Consider the following 18018-nt stretch of genomic DNA (forward strand, 5'->3'; position numbering starts at 1 on the left):
TCGTGTCACCAAATAGGTCTCTATAAGCCTCGATTAATTGAGGATGTAGAGAGTTGCAAACACGACACACAAGACCGTATTACCAAATATAATCCTTAGGCTGTCTGTAAAGGGTAATCGAGTCACTTTTACCAGGTCGCAGCTTGCGAAACTCGAAGAAAGAATGCTGTGATAGCATCTAGCATCTAAGGGGCTACAGCTTCAATAGATGGCAGTTGGAATCTAGGAGAAATTAAACCAAATTTTTGGAGTTATAGAATGAAAAAAGGAAGACGCAAGCCATTATGCGATCCCATGGTAGGGCTAATGAGATAAAACTTAAATTATTACCTTATTTAAACATTATTAATTTATTTTGGGTTATGTGGAACCATTTTCCCTAAGCTCGTGTCGGTTACACTAGCCTCATAATGGGGAAGAGGGAAACATATCCACACTGTTGTTCATCAACACGCATGCTCCTATTGGAAAAACATTTATTTCCGGAGATTATTCGACATAGCGAATAAATTGGCACGATAAATATACACATGAGCTCTCGCTAGAAACCAGCGTTTTGTTTATCAATTGTAATCAATCATTTACACAATAATTACACCCGGTCACACACACACACACACACACACACACACACACACACACACACACACACACACACACACACACACACACACACACACACACACACACACACACACACACACACACACACACACACACACACACACACACACGCCAGCAGCTTGTTGTGTCTTGTCCAGACCCTGACACCATGGTGAACCATGCTCAGCATTCAGCGCTCTAGGCCCGTCATGACTACGACTCAGTAGAAAGCTACCGGTCGGCTTGACCCAACCACAGCAAAACCCTAGCCCCTCCGTCCGTCCTTCCCCACTGAACTTCACTTAAGTGGAAGCCAGCGACCAGCCAGCGACGTCCGCTCTGTACAGTTAGATCAGTTCATCAGAGAGCAGAGAATCGACATAGATAAGACACTTTGTTTTAACAAAGACTTTTCAAAAGTAGTACGCAGGCAAACCGCCCCTGCCTACTTGACCATCAATCCTAATTAACTTTTGCACAGTGACGCCCGACCAAGCACCAATTACTTTGACGCGAAGCATCTCTCTCTATATCGTCAGTCTGAAAGTAAACCACAGCAAGCCAATAAGAGACATGTCAATATGTGTGATCTAAATCTATATACAGTTATAACGGCTGCTTGGGAAACAAGAGACAGAGAGACAGAGAGAGAGAGAGAGAGAGACAGAGAGAGAGAGAAAGAGAGACAGAGAGACAGAGACAGAGAGAGAGAGAGAGGCGGCGGATCGATGCAGAGACACCCCTAAAGAATAGGCCCGTGCTCCTACAGACGGTATTGGACTGTACAAATCCTCTTGGTGATGACACTTTAGGTTGCCAGGCAACCGCGGGGGGCTGATCCGTCTGTGTGGGTGGCTGGGCTGGTAATTACAATGACATCACATCCTGTGTATAATACCACCCGGGAACAACAGACAGCGGCCAATAAACCCCGGGGAGCGGTGAGTATATACGTGCAGGCCGCGCAAGGCAGAGCATTCCCGCGTACACCCGGGCAGGAGTGGTCTGGAATAGCAGGATAACAGTGTCACCTAGAAAGACAGCTGAATATAGCGGGTCCAGAGCGTCTCTCCGTCGGACGCCCTCACAGCAGCAGCAGCCATGAATTAAAAACACGTTTCAGAATCACAACGCTAGCCATGCGAGAATCTGCATACTGGGGATGTGTACTGGAGGGCTAGAAGGCCTGAGGCCTTCGTACACGAGCCAAACGTGGACGTGTTGACCCCCTCGACGCCGTGGTGCTATACACAGGCCATGACGACCCACTAGGACATCCAGTGTATTCCCAGCCTGGGCTTGCCGTGGTTAAACTGGGAAGAGGCGTGTCGTCCACGTTGCAACAGCGCCTGCCCTACTTGGCAGCACACGGTGTGCTGGTGACGCATGTTTGCATCACATAACGCACATATAAGTGCATAAAGGGACAATGGAAGAGTGTGTCTGCTCAGACGTCTTTGATTAATCCGTCATAGGCTGCAAGTAGGCCTAGCTCCGTGTCGACGATCGTGTGGGGTGGTTTGGTCACTGTCAAAATGTGTTGCTCAGTGTTTCATGTTATGCGTGTGTGCGTGTGTGTGTGCGTGTCTCACTCTCTCATCCTGAAGGGCTTATTACAACGGTGGCAACAGCCCATGCTAGAAAATCCCCCTTTCTTGTGAATGGAGGTTTATAATCTCAATCTCAACACAGCGCACCACCGGTGGTAGTAGGTAGAGTAGCAACAAATCACTCTGTTAGGATAAATACTAGCACAGCACATCCAGCCACACAAGGGATTTGAGTGCGTTAGCGAGTGCGGTATCTGCTCCAGTTAAGGTTGACTTTAAAGAAAAGGAATGGGTTCACACCACACTCTATCAATCTCCATCGTGCATGCATTAGACACCTTCGCGTGGGTGTTCTCAGAAACCCAATCATGTAAAACATGCACACACGCACGCACACACACACACACACGCATGCAGGCACACACGTCATATTGTTAGCGAGTTGTTGCATCATTGATTGCACCCAAATGTATATCCCGGATAGGCTTTAAAGAAAAAAATATTATTAATGGAACAGCTTTCCATATTTTCCCCAAATGAGCCAGTGAGGGAGAGATTAGACGAGAGGAAAGCAGGCGAGCCTGAGATATGAATAGCTGTATGCTGCAGTGCACATGCTACACATAAACCCCCATTTTCTATCTTGTAATTGATCTCATGAGCACCATTTTGTTTAGATTTTTATCCCCCTCTAATACCAAGTGTACATAACACTGGTTTATACCGTTAAACATTCACAACATGGCCGCCTGGAGGAAATGGTGCATTCACAGCCTGCAGCGTAGTGGGAAGAACTAATATTCAAAACTGAGGGGGGAATGGAAAGAGGTTAGGGGGCAGACAGCAGGAAAGATATCCGATGTGAAGCCTTTTTTTCAGCAGGGAGGTTTGCCAGTTATGCAAATGACATAAAACCATACAATAAAATGAAAAATGTGTTAGGCTATGCTGTGGTATGTTATGCCATGTTTGAGTAAACATGTTTACGTCATAGACCTTATGTCACTACAAGAACGCCATTAACGTGAGTGGTTCATCAGGAAAATGCTATGCTTTAGGTTTCCTTCTGTTCTTCGTTCTGTTGTTGAATTTCCTTTAATGACAATGGGAAGAGCATCAGCAAGAACAGCATTAGGTAGCTCTTAGTGTGTGGCCGCCTACAACAATAAAGGTACCCCGGTTTATCCCAGAAGGAAGGCTAACCGCATCAATGTGGTCGGAACACGCAGTTCACCTCAACACAGGAGTAGGTTCGCTTTTCAAGGGAGGGTGAACAGGTCTTGAGGAAGACTTTCGGCCTTCTGTCTATCAAGCCTGCCTGTTTGTCCGTCTTGTGCCCACAATAACAGCAGCACAAGGAAATCTCACTCCAAACACACAGAACTCAGCGACACACTCTCGAGCCATTGCAGAAATGAAAGTACAAGGCTGGGGTATCCTTGAAGAGCTCAGCGCCGGGCGGGAGTAATGACTCTCCGAGACGGTGAGCTGCAGCCGCTGCCGCCACGCATTCATATTTAATGAGAGAACCTTGGACACACACACACACACACACACACACACACACACACACACACACACACACACACACACACACACACACACACACACACACACACACACACACACACACACACACACACACACACACACACACACACGTACGCGAACACACACTCAAAGACACACACACACACACTTCGGTGGTCACTCAAGAGCCAGACCATCGCAATCATAATTATCCAGTTCTTACGAAAAAGAAAAACACCCACCCATCCAACATGGGAGTAAACACAAACAGAAAAAGGGCCATCTCATTGGGAATGTACAAACCCTCAGCAAGACATCAGCCTCCATTTAATTGTAACTTATGACTTATTTTATCTGCAGTTCAATTGAATATGAAGGCAGCGTCTTGACACACAACAGGCTCAGCAAAGCCCTCGTGCAGAGTAGCCTGGGAACCAGTGGCGGGCCAGCCAGGCTCCAGCGTTCAGCTCCGACTCCCTCCACCTCCTTTCAAAGAAATGATTGGAGCTCAGTCTGCTTACACTCGGGGCTGTGTTAACACACAACACCGCCACCTGACCAACAAGAAGAACCTGTACTTCTCTGTGGAAGAGATTGCAAGATAACCAAAACAAAACCTGGTTCTTAGCATAGGCAAAACGCTGAAGATTGATATCCCAGAAGCAGTACATACAGGTCGTGACCTATGTTGTCCCTTCGAGCTCAACCGTCCCTCTCTGTGAATTTGTTTCAAAATGGCAGGAATGTGTGACGTAACGCATGTTATGAAAAGGCCATTGAAACAAAAGCCAGCGCCAAAGACTGGGCCATTCTGTGTGTGAGTGAGTTCCTTTCCTCATGTAGGCCACATTCTGCCACACACACACACACACACACACACACACACACACACACACACACACACACACACACACACACACACACACACACACACACACTAAGTAGGTCATCCTTATGAGAAGTGGTTTTGTGATATGCTGTACTTTTTCTCTGTACAACTACAGAAAGGGACTGGCATATTAGCTAATCTGTGTTGTCCTTGGGAATGTATTTATTCAGTCGTTTCCAGCTCAGCCGTGGCCATGGCAGTGTCAAGCTAAACATGCAGTTTATTTCTTCCATTGCTTTCAGTGACATTGTTGCTTAAATCGAGGGATGTGGCAACTAAGAAAAGAAACGCTTCAGGAAGTCAACATAGAAAGCGCCAGAGTCAAGGTGGTATTTTCTCACACACACACACACACACACACACCCACAAACACACACCATTCTGCTAAATCGAAAGACATGAATGAATCACAGGTTTAGCTTAAAGGGAAGGGCACCTTATGCTCAGCAGAATGAGGTGTCAAAAGCAATGCTTGAAAAAACGGTACCATGAAGTAGACATGGAATGGACCCGTTTACCATCATGGTTAGTAAAACTAGTTGATAGTCGCTGTGCAAGAACTGATCCAAAGTGGTGGCACTCAGAGCTGAGGGCCAGATCCATGCTGTGAGGGCCAAGAGGCACACTTTGAGACGTGAAGGCTGCCCTGGATCCTGATGTCCCTCTACAGATCTATAGATCCGCGTCGACCCCTGAGTGAGCCAGACGTCTCAAGTCTCCCTTACACTAGCGGCAACCTTTACATTGCTCACGCCACCCACACACACACACACACACACACACACACACACACACACACACACACACACACACACACACACACACACACACACACACACACACACACACACACACACAAACACACACACACACACACACACCGTGTTTGTCTGTACCAGCGAGTAGGACTGGTTTATTCTTATGGTGTGCTGTAAATACAACTGAACTTTGAACTGTCCTTTCAGCAACTGCTTTTCCACTCGAAGAAACTGCAAGCTAGCAACCTTAAAAGTCAAGCTCCTGAATAAGGGATCAAGTTAAGAAAAATGGAAATTAGTCTAAATCTTAGAGTCATCTGGTGTAATAAAAAAAATATATAACGATGTTTCCAAGGATTTTTCCAAAAACAAAAAACACACACACACTTCTGAGTCGCCGCACACAGTCAAAACAGTCAGACCGACAACGATGCCTCACTCACAGTATGCACCACACACTGCCAACACAGTCAGACCCACAACGAGGCTCCACAGTAACACAACGCACACAGACAGACCCACAACCACGCCTCACTCCACTCACACACTGCACACAAACAACACAAGTCAGACCCACAGCGATGCCTCACTCACAGCTCACACCGTCGGCCCAGAGGAGAACAGAAAGTGCTACATACCCGATCTTGGCCTTCTGCTTGATCTTGGCGGAGGGCACGATGCAGACCTTCTTGGAGGACTTGCTCTTGACGCGGGCCTTGCTGCTGGCCTTGCGCTCGCGCTCCATCTCCCGCTGGGCCTTGCGCATCGCCGACGACGAGCTGGGGAAGCTCTCGGGGCTCATGACCCGGGGGATGTTCTTCTCCCCGCGCTGCCGGGCCTTGGCGATGGCCTCCGAGATGATGCGATTGGCCTTCTCCTGCTTGTCCTCCGTCGCCTCCATCAGCTGCTGCTGCAGCAGCGCCGCCTGCTGGGACGAATGGGGCGGCGGCGGCGGCAGGGCGGACCCCCTCCGCTGGCTCTTCTTCTCCGACGAAGAGCTGGAGGACGAAGACGAGGACGACGAGGACGACGAGGAAGAGGACGAGCTGCTCTTCAGCGGGGGGCTGACCACCTGCTGGTTGCTACTGGGACCGTTGGCATTCTTGCGAGGCTGATGTAGGAGAGAGAGAGAGAGAGAGAGAGAGAGAGAGAGAGAGAGAGAGAGAGAGAGAGAGAGAGACACAAGGGGGGGGTGAGTCTCCACGGTCTACTATGTCATCACAGACTGGTCTTTAAGATGCCTTGACCAGGCTCTCACTTATAAAGGGGTGATGTCATTATGGAAGGACGGTGGAACAACAAGCAGGTGGGTTTTATAATTCTACTTTGTGTTGACTTCAGGGAGGCTCTTGAGAGCTAGAGTTGCGGTGGCTAACCGTGCCGTACGTCGAGCACACTGAAGGTAGGCCAGTCACTCTGACCAATCAGAACACCTGCTGCCTTCAATCATTAACTCACCTTCACCGGGGAAGGGAGGGGCGTGTCTTTGGTATCAACTGGGTGGTAATTGGTTGGAATCTAAGCATGCATTGATAGGCTTGTTTGGAGAGTAACCCGTTCCAGTAGGTTCCCAGCACCACATGTTTTAATAAGTATAACTTCCATTGGAAGGGATATTGAAGATATCCCCAAATTTTTTTGAAAGAAGTAGGTTTAAGCCGTGTATGCAAACTATACTTTGTGTACAATACGACAACAACGACAACAATATAAATTCTCCCAATGAGCTCCCTTCAGCTTCATCAGATCAAATCATAAGAACCGAGGAAGATAGTGAATTCTAATGTTAAAAGAGAATCACACATAGATTACAAGAAGACTTGCAAGAGCTGTGGCAGAAGAAATGCAAGTTCATATCCACTATGTTGCCACTCTTTAAAACTCCATTTCCATATCGACTTCCACTTATCTGCAACAAAAACAAAAAAGACATCCGTTGTTTCTAGCTTTGCGTGAGCTATCTTTAATGCGCCCATATAAGGTGATGTTTCCTCTCAGGAATAAAATAACATACAATAATGCAAGGGCAAGGCCGGCCCAAAAACCGGTGTGTGCGTCATGCCTTTGGGGTCGCGTTTCATAACACGCAGCACAGGAACATTAAGGGAAAGTCGGAACGCAGGGCAATGTCGGGGCGAGCAGCATCGCTTCCTAGGCCCACAGCCATTGGATGAGAGGCACAATGCAAGCTTTGTTACCGTTACAGGAAATAGTGGCAGAAGCATGAGATCAGGTGTAATTATGCTGCAGGAGCACAAAACACACATGGAGCACGGCTTACGTTCAAAGCAGAGAAGCAAAAGTTTATTTGGTGGCAAAAGATCTTTGAACTGCTGTGCAAACCCCTTGTCTGCTTTGTGTCTCATTGTGTCTGTGTGTGTGGGGGGGATACACAGCATTGCCTCACGTGTCTTGTACATTTATCTCCCTCTTTTCCACCCGCACACACACCAACACACACGCACACGCACACACACACACACACACACACACACACACACACACACACGTGAGTTATGTTATGCTGGGTCGACATCACAGGATGATTAGCCAGATTCTGGGCCAGATTCCCCTTCTGACTCTGGTCAGCAAAGCGCTGATTGGTTGAAGGTTCTAACATGGGCGTTTTAGCCAGATGATCCTGTGGTGTTTGGAGTGTCAAGAGTGTTATTTTTGATCGGGGTCTCACTGATACAAAATCTCAAACATTGTTTTGAATTGTTTGGCGTGTGGTGTACTGTGATGGCTAAATCGTTTCCTTCCGCTCACTTAACGACCAAAACAGTCAAATTCATCCTAAGCTATCGTGAGATCTCTGACTTGTCTCTAAGTGTGTACCCAACATTAGGGGTCAACATGGCAACAATATGAGATGTATTATGAGATAGTATGAGGTTTATATGTATTCAAGAACTGTTTCGCTTGGGGCCTTAACTCAAACTCAAACATAAGCAGAGGCATGACTGGGGAGTTTTAAGATAGGGCCTGTTTCAAAGTCATTCATCGAGCCTGTAAAGACGACTGCTAAGAACCCCTGGAGCAGAACTCTATTGAATCCAACAGGAACACATTAACATGCTGTTCCTGTTGGTGGGCCTTCTGTTTAGGGAGGGATCAACGGCATAGACTGTGAGACTGTTGCAGTCGTAAATTATCCAGCGCACCTGATGGGCAATAATATGTGAATAATACATGACGAGACTGCTATGTATTATTTACATATAAATGACCTCTGTGCGAGTGCCCGCATGCAACCACACACACACACGTCAACGTGCAAATACACACACACACACATATACTATCCATAAATGTACAGACGTACTCAACTAAACACAGCAAAACACACACACACAAATGCGGAAGCACACACACACCTAACCCACACACGTGCATTGACAAACGCGGAAACATACACACACACACACACACACACTTACTAACCATACGATTTAAACAAAATGGGGGAGGGTAATGTAAGCAGTGATTTATTCATTCATTCATTCATTCAAAACATAAAAACACACAGTCAGCCACACACACACACACACACAGACACACAGTCTCCCTGCCATCCCCCCAAGAAGCTGTGTTTCTTGGTGAAACAAGATGAAAAGGTGATTAGAACCAAATGAGCTCCACGCTGGAATGTTCTTATTAAAGTTTGAGGCAATACGGGGGAGCCAGGGGGGTGAGGTGAGAGTAGAATGGCGAGGAGGGGGGAGAACGAGAGGCAGCGGAAGAGAACAACACACGACAACAAGAGAGGAGGCTCAGCAGAAAAGTAAGACAGCGACGTGGACACCGACAGGGGCAGAGTCGGAAGATGAAATGCACCAAAATGGACAGAGTGCTGCAGCTGTGAGATACATCTATAAATAACTGAAATTACAGGCTGCCAGCACTGCAGTGATTTCAATCTGTCTGCATGCGGTCCCATTAAAAACAATGGGACCAGGGCAGGAGAAGCACACGATAAGGAGGCTATGTGGGCCAGCCACTCGCTTGCTCTCTCGCTCTCCGGTGGCTCGGCCGCGAGCAATCATTAAAAGAGATATACGGGCAGAGCGAGCCTTGTCAACACTCCACAGTAGGACACAGGCACACACTAACACGAACACACACAGCGTGGAATCGCTCCGAGGCGACGAGGCTGTAAAGAGTGGAAAAACAAGGCATGAAATGAGCAGAGGGGGGAGGGAGGGAGGGAGAGAGGGGGTGACGACAAAAGGGAGAATCCGGTGGAGCTACTATGTCTACATAAGGCCCACATACACGCAGCTAAGCAAATGAGTATGGGTGAGGGGGAGGGGGAGTGTGAGGAGAGGGGGGGAATGAAAAAAGGAAAACAGCAATACGTTCAAGATGGCGGCGGTGCAGCATGAACCAGTAGCAGAAGAGGTTGTTCAGTTGCTCAGTTCCTGCCAGCCCCTCCTCCCTCCCTCCCACCCTTCCTCCCTCCCTCCCTCCCTCCCTCCCTCCCTCCCTCCCTCTCACTCTCTCTCTCACTCAGCTCTCTGTGCGGCTCACTTACCCTTCCTCTTGGCCTCTTCACTGTAGACATGGTGCTTTTTTTCTCTCTTTTCCTCCCCCTCTCCAACAGCCTAACAAAAGCCTTGCCCTTTCGCCCGGTTTTTTTTTGTCTCTATCTCCCTCCCTCCCCCCCCTCGCTCACTCACTCACACACTCACTCACTCTCTCTCACACGCTCGCTCACTCTGTCTCTGTGTCACTCTGCTTCGCTCGTCTCTCGCACGCGCTCTCTCTCTCTCTCTCTCTCTCGCGGGTGCGCACGGTTCTTCTGGTCTTCCTTGAGCGGCGCGGCGTGCCTCCCCCCTCCCTCCCTCCCCCGGCTCCCCCCCAGTCAGCGCTCCTCGGGGCAGTGGAAGATCGCTGCTCCGTCACCTCCTCCTCCTCCTCCTCCTCCTCCTCCCCCAGCAGGCAGGGCTCAAGAGGAGTGCATGGGGAGCTCTTTTGCTCTCTCTCTCTCTCTCTCTCTCTCTCTCTCTCTTACTCACACACAGACTCTCTCTGGCTCTCCCTCCCTCCCTCTCCCCCTCCCTCTCTCCCCCTTCACGGCGTGTGGAGGGAGCAGCGCTGTGGGCGGTGGAGGAGGTGCGTGGCGATCCAGGAAGCACTCATTCTGCTGCTCTGTGGGTCGACGCCGTCCGGCTTAGCTCCAGTCCCTGGGCATGTGTGTGTGTGTCTGTGTCTGTGTGTGTATCTATGCCGGCGCCGATGACTGCGTGTGTGTGTGCGTGTGTGTGTGTGTGTGTGTGTGTGTGAGAGAGTGTGTGTGAGAGTGAGCGTGTGTATTTGTGTCAGAGTTGCCTTCCTCTGCGACCCCTCTCCGCGCGTCTCATTGATTCCTCTCACCGCCTGCGATCTCGTGCTCTCTCTCTTCCCTTGTTGGTCCGTCCCTCTCTCTCTCCCCCTCTCTCTCCCCTTCTCTCTCTCTCTCTCTCGCGCCGTCTCTCCTCCCCTCTTGGTTTTTTCCGGTTCTTTTCCTCTTCTTGCTTCTTCCTCCGGTCGTCACATGTCAGGCTAAGGTAGGTGTCCTCCGCTTACACGCCAGAAAAAAAGAACCGCACGCCGAGCCTTTTGTGTTCCGCCCGCCCGCCTCGTTGGTTTATCCGGCTTTTTTTTTTCCACTTGTTTTTTTTTTGTGTTTCTTTTAATTCTCCTCCTCCCCCACGTCCTCTGCTCCGGCGCTGCCCTTCCCTCTCTCTCTGACGGGGGCTCGACTGGCCGACGCGGCTCTCCGGCAGGCAGAGCGAGGCGGTATGAAAGCACAAAGCAGCGAAATGCATCAGCATGAATATTAGAGATGTCGTTAAAACCCAGGCTCGTTTTTCTTCGCCCCCCCCCCCCCCCCCCCCCCCCCCTCCCTTCTTTCTCTCTGTTTCGCTCTCGCTCTCCTTTTCTCTCTCTCTCTCCCTCGCTCTCTCTCTCTCTTCCTCTCTCTCGTTCTTTGTGATAAAATAGACCAGCAGATGGTGCTAGTAGTTATTACATTAACTTCCCCTTAACTCCTGAGGTTCTGGATTTCAGCGACGTGTTCGGCTTGTGAGACCCTGTTAGTACATTTGTAAATTTGTTTTTTTAAATATAACTTGCAAGTCACCTCATAAAAAAAAATACAGCTACTGCCCTGTAAAAAGTATGAAGCTGACCTGAAGAGCCCCCAAAGTAAACGACACCAACCCACGCTCCCAGGTGAGCCACACACTTAATATAGCCGGCCCTCATGCTGTCACACAACCCAGACGTCATGCGGCCCGCCAGACGACCGCATGCCAGCGCGGGGCACGCTGACACACCGTGGCAACAGCGCAAAGGAGGGGTCCGGGGGAGAGGGGGAGAGGGGGAGACCAGCAGCACTGGCAGCCAGGACCACGTGTCCAGCCAGGCACATGGTCCGGGGGTCCGCCTCGACACGGAGCAGGCTCACGGCCAGACACGGGACCACCACGGGTCAGCTCACACCAGGGTCAGCTAACACACAGGCAGGCACACACACACACACACACACACACACACACACACACACACACACACACACACACACACACACACACACACACACACACACACACACACACACACACACACACGCACACACACACGTGAGGGTGGACCAGTTCCTTCTGACACAAAGGTTCCTTTAGTTATGTTATGCTGGGTCGACACCACAGAATAATCAGCCAGATTCTGGGCCAAATTCACCCTCCGACTCTGGTTAGCAGAGCAGTGATTGGTTGATGGTTCTAACATGCTTTTTCTTTCCAGATTATCCTGTGTTGTGAGGGGGGCCGGGGGGTTTAGAGTGTTTTTTATCGACCGGTTGACTCACCGATTCAAAATCTCAAATATTGTTGTGTTTGATTTGATTGGGTTGGGGTCTACCCAAACACGGCTCCACATAAACACACACAGCGGGCCGGGGGGGTATCTTTGAGACGGGGATGTGCATGGGACAGGGACAACGTTCCCACGACAACCGGGACCCCACACACAGAGGACTCGAGCCCACTCCTCTCCAAGACGCAGTGTTGTGAACTAACTACCCTTTGCTTTGTCATCAGGTAACACTGAGGGAATTAAAGGGACAGAAGATGAGGAAATAAGTTTGCTATTAAACTGTGTTTTTTTGACAATGTACTACAGAAAATGGACTTAATATAAAATAAATTAAAATAAAAAAATAATAAAATCCCCTTAGTCACAAGCAATAGTCATATAGTTAACCCCATATGGTAGAGACATCGTCTTGGTAACACATATGAGGAAATACACTAAACGTTTACTGGACATGCTCTCACAGCCCGAGGGAAAGTCACTTTTCACCAGGCCATAGAGTTCAAACCACAGATTAAGTCACTTATTTCCTGTTACTGAACACTCATATGAAGCACATCAAGATGTTGCTCGGACTAAATACAATATTAATATGAAATGACACCACAACCTTGAATGCGGGACGGAGAGCCTCAGTATCCTCGTGGAACATCTGTACACCAAAAGACAGGGTCGAAAACGGTCACACAGTGTTGTGTGTGTGCCTGTGTGCATGTACTGTTCTGTGAACTTACATCTACATGCTCACAGCTATAGGCCAGTTTATATTTTATATTAAAATGAAGAGTCCACTGATGAAGGTACAATGTTTCTGAGAGCCTTTTTCAGACAGATAACACATCACGTGTCATTCAGGGAAAAGTGACCAGTGTACATGTGTATGTGTGTGTGTGTGTGTGTGTGTGTACGTGTACGTGCACGTGTACGCGCATTGTTTGTCGGTGCCAAATTCTGTTATTTTTCTTCCTGTGACTGAAACACTTGGCGCCGGAGCAGACAGCTGGTCCAGGCCTTGGAGTTTGACCCGCTGCAGTGGAGGCCTGTGTGTGTGTGTGTGTGTGTGTGTGTGTGTGTGTGTGTGTGTGTGTGTGTGTGTGTGTGTGTGTGTGTGTATGTGTGAGATATTGTGTGTGTGTGTGTGTGTGTGTGTGTGTGTGTGTGTGTGTGTGTGTGTGTGTGTGTGTGTGTGTGTGTGTGTGTGTGTGTGTGTATGTGTTTGTGTGTGTGTGTGTGTGTATGTGTGACAGTGTGTGTGTGTGTGTGTGTGTGTGTGTGTGTGTGTGAGATACTGTGTATTTGTATGTGTGTGTGTGTGTGTGTGTGTGTGACATTGTGTGTGTGTGTGACACTGTGTGTTTGCGTGTGCTTGTGCGTATGCGTGAGACTATGTGTGTTTGTTGGAAACAGATCCAAAAACACAAGCCCAGCGACGGACCTTATTCAGGGCCACTCTCTATCCGTTCCCTGGCAGTGGGGAAACACGTTTCAGTGTACAAACATAAACAGCCTGCTGGAAGGGCCTTGACACACGGATCAAATGTTTCCGAAACATACAACCAATGGCGCCGGAGCCTGTCTTGTCCTTTTTTTAACAGAAATGTGCATCAAATGTTGAGAGGAAACTGTGAACCCTGCTCAGAGATAGCTTAGTAGAGGAAAAAACGCAGAATCCCATCTAGCAATAGGGTTGGTACATCACATGAATCATCGTTCTTTGGTTGACGATATTCGCCATATTGAGAGCCCTCAAGAGAGTTCTGTAGTTCTGTAGAATCCTAAATCATCGTGAATGTATAATAATAATACGTTATCTAGGCTAATGAAAACCTCTTTTTACAACGTCTCGCATGAGAAGCGCTGTGGCAGTTTCAAACACAACATCTTCTCCCCGTAATGACGACTCATTTCACGATTAATTACTAAACAACGACCTAAAGGCTATTAGCGCTGACATGATAAAACACATTCCAGGGTTGCGTCCATAATGGAGGCCGTCACTGCGATGTGACATCACCATGTACCTACTGGGCCCTACTGTAAGAGATAGATTCTCAATAAAGCCTGGTCGATTCAAAACACAGCAAGGCTTTTATCGGTCTCCATGTTGCGCCAGGGAAAACGTTTTGTGTTTGTGTATTTGTGTGTGTGTGTTTGTGTGTGTGTGTGTGTGTATGTGTGTGTGTCAACATGAAGGAGGAGGGAAGAGGCAAAAGCAGGGAGAATTTTCTTTTTTTTCTACGATCATTACGCACACGCTTGAGTGGTCACATGACAAGAGTGGCTCCTTGGCAACGGAACGGTTTATATGCAAACGAGTCTGGCAGCTCCAGGAGGGGGCGTGGCCCCCTCTGAAGACAGATGAGGAGGGGAGGTGCCATGTGAGCAGCGAGGGGAGGGGAACTTGAGAGCCAATGAAAGGGAACAAGTGTGTGTGTGTGTGTGTGTGTGTGTGTGTGTGTGTGTGTGTGTGTGTGTGTGTGTGTGTGTGTGTGTGTGTGTGTGTGTGAACGAGTGCGAGTGTGTGTGTGTGTGCACGAGTGTGAGTGTGTGTGTGCGCACGGCTGCGAGTGTGTGTGTGTGTGTGTGTGTGTTTGTGTGTGTTAGTGTGTGTGTGCTTGTGCACGCCTGTATGTATGTGTGTGTGTGTGTGTGTGTGTGTATGTGTGTGTGTGTGTGTGTGTGCGTGCGTGTGTGTGTGTGTGAACGAGTGCGAGTGTGTGTGTGTGCACGAGTGTGAGTGTGTGTGTGCGCACGGCTGCGAGTGTGTGTGTGTTTGTGTGTGTTAGTGTGTGTGTGTGTGTGTGTGCTTGTGCACGCCTGTATGTGTGTGTGTGTGTGTGTGTGAGTGTGTGTGTGTGTGTGTGCGCGTGGGAGTGTGAATGTGTGCGCGAGTGTGTGTGCGTGTAGCCAGTGACGAGTATATGCAGAGGCACAGGTGTCTTCCTGTCTACATTCCATTATAACCTCATCAAAAGGCCTGTATTAGTGTTGCAGCACCTCCCCCAGCCTCCCCCGGCCTCCCCCCTCAGAAACACCCCGCTACCTCACAACATCAGAGACGACAACACAACAGGCACAAGAGACAAAAACACTGACAAGAACAACCAGGGGAGGAGGGCAACATGGCTGACTCCACCATCCCCGTAGTAAAGCCATACTGAGCGTGTAGCAGTGAGAGACGCTGCTCACCCAGCTAGTGAGATCCATTTTATGGCACGGAGCCTCACGTGAGCCAAGAACATGAATCCTGTGTTGCTGTGACGTCATTGGAGGAGAGTAAGTGTGGTTCCGCCCACCTGCTCCGGCATTAGTCATATACATCAGTCACACAGAGAAGCTCAGCGACCAGCCCACTTGTTCACACAGTCAATATCGTCCCCAGCTGCACAGTGCCACTGGGGAGTAGCATACATGTTTTTTTTCATGCTAAGCTAACATACTATAATGGGGAAGAGATTCATGTGTAGGCCTATATTCATTTAAAAACACCGGGAATATAAATATCTCCAACACCATGGAACGTTACATAATTGTATTATGTATTTTGAATTGACTGACGAGAACACTTTATTATTGTATAATAATTATTGTTATTATTACAGGCGATAATCACCCCGTTTCTGTGACATAACTCCTTAACCCTACTCCAGGGGTATGCTATAAAGTGTAGTGGATGGAGCCCATGGTGTTTCATTCATACTTTTTAATCCTACAAACATATGGATCACATCACACCCTCAAACATACCCTAAATGACGATCAATACGTTCTGAAGTTATTGCTCAGATACAATATTGTCCAAGCAGTTGGATGACAAGGAAGGCAGCAGCTTGTGTTAAACACATTGGCAGTGAAAACATCGCTCGCATTGTTCTGCAACAACAGACTGGTCGCGGCTCGCATCCCACAGGATTAAGCTGAGTTGCTGGTGGGACACCTTGACTTCCCATGCGTTGTCAACATTTGTACCGTAAAATCCAATACAAAGAAGGGGGATGGAAGGTTAAAATCTGATTATGTATTTATCTTTATGCCTTTACTTCATGGCCAGGTTATGCAGCATTTCATAAAAAAAACTAAACAAATGAAATGTATCATGTGTGAATTGAGTACAGTTAAACCAAATTCATCAAAACTAAATTCAAGAAAGGTACAAAATCATTGTAATTATATTCCCTTTCTCCAGCAGACCATCCACTCGACAGACAAACCTGAGACCCAAATCTTCGCCATCAAGTGAATCGATCACACCAAATCCAAGTATTAGCTCCTCAAACAGCGCTGTCCTAGAAACCACAGAGATGTGGTTCCTCCAGCAGACCTGCTAGAACCTTCTAGAACCGAGAGGAGGCCATCAGCCTGCCACCGGGAGATCCATTAACGAGCTCATTTTAATTAAGCCTGACACCCTCACAGGATTTAACTGCTCTTACTGATTAAAATAATGTCACAGTCGTTTAGGAGGTATTAAAGAACTGTATGCAACAGAAAATAAATGTTTTATTTTTTTATTTTAGAGCGATCAAAGCCATGGCGGGTGGTCGACACTAGGGGGCATGTGTGAGACTTCAGAGCAGGCCTGAGGTGAGAGAGCCATCCCTCCGTGTCCATGTTTACAACAGGAATCACATTGTGTAAAGAAGGCTGTGTGTGCCCTTTACGTAAACGTGTTTCCACATACCGTCAACAGACGAGAACGCTCAATGCACAGCAATGCAAACACCAAACCAAGCTGAATCCGTATGTGAGGACAGTGAGCGCATTGGGTAGGTAGCATCATTTAATTTGCTCATACATCATGATCTTTATTCATGCTTTATTTAATATCCTTATGTTTGTCAAATTTCTGTCTGAACTTATTGTATGTAAAAGCATGTACTCAACAAACAAACAAAAACAAAACGTACGCAACCATGACCTAAATATAACAGGAGCACGCACAGCCTTGTGGCCTGCCCCTCTCTGAGCCCTCCGTGTGGAACCGGTCGTATCTGGCTCTGTGATAAGGTTCATTATCCTCGTAACCCCGTAGTACAGGCGGCCGGCCTGGGATCGTGGCAGAGATCCCAGACGTTTAAGTTATTTAGCGTTTGTGTCTCAGTATTGAGATGGTTCGTAGGAAAGGAGGATGTGAGAGCTACCGCAGTGACAGCCTAACATCTAACGACCCGATCCACACAAACGTCAGACCTAGGCCTTACCCCTGTTCACACGCTCAATGTATTCAATATTGAACCACATTAAAAAAACTATTCCAAGTGTCAGTCCGCATGTTTAAAACACATGCATCATATGAGACAGATGAACCTGTATAGCGACTGGAGTCATCTGTATTGTATGACCAATAAACAGTGTTTCTGAGCATGCAAGTGCTTACGATCTTTGGGTCTGTCCCCAGTATTCCTGCCAGCATGTCTTGTCATGGGACTGTGTGATTCACTGAGAGAGATAGTGCATCACAGCCGACGCAGAGATGCCTCTCGTTAGCCAGGATGACGGAGAATCAATCCCGCTGCCAAGAGTCCTTGGAAAAGGCCGTCGTGTGGACGCTGAAGTAGGCGTCGAGAGAGTGGAGTGGACGAAGGAAAAGGAGACGAGGGACACATTTGAAGAAAGGTGGAAATGAGCATGACTCGGTCGTGACCGTTTCTATTCCGCTTAATCCTTCAGCAGACAAATTTATCCAAAGTGATTTCCAGTTAATTCAGGAAAATAAAGGAGAAGGAGGAGGGGGAGCAGACATCTTGTCAAGTAAGCGAGCGGAGAGGATGGAGACACAGAGGGAGAAACCAGGTCGGCACGTCTGGGCTTCAAACAGCCGAGCCGGTGC

General features: G+C 48.2%; 1 protein-coding gene across 7 annotated transcripts in view; it reads right to left on the reverse strand.

Moving 5' to 3' along the window:
* Positions 1 to 18018, reverse strand: part of chd9 (chromodomain helicase DNA binding protein 9) — an 82054-nt gene that overhangs the window by 48597 nt on the left and 15439 nt on the right. For 6 of the 7 annotated variants that reach the window (XM_030377774.1, XM_030377773.1, XM_030377772.1 and 3 more), the window contains exon 3: positions 5969 to 6441. In XM_030377774.1, coding sequence (XP_030233634.1) covers positions 5969 to 6441 — 473 coding nt within the window. Of the gene's footprint in view, positions 1 to 5968; positions 6442 to 9864; positions 11201 to 18018 lie in introns of those variants that run through there. The other variant, XM_030377775.1, reaches the window with a different exon arrangement.

Source organism: Gadus morhua, chromosome 14 (genome assembly GCF_902167405.1).
Source record: "Gadus morhua chromosome 14, gadMor3.0, whole genome shotgun sequence".
In the NCBI taxonomy this organism is placed as follows: Eukaryota; Metazoa; Chordata; class Actinopteri; order Gadiformes; family Gadidae; genus Gadus; species Gadus morhua.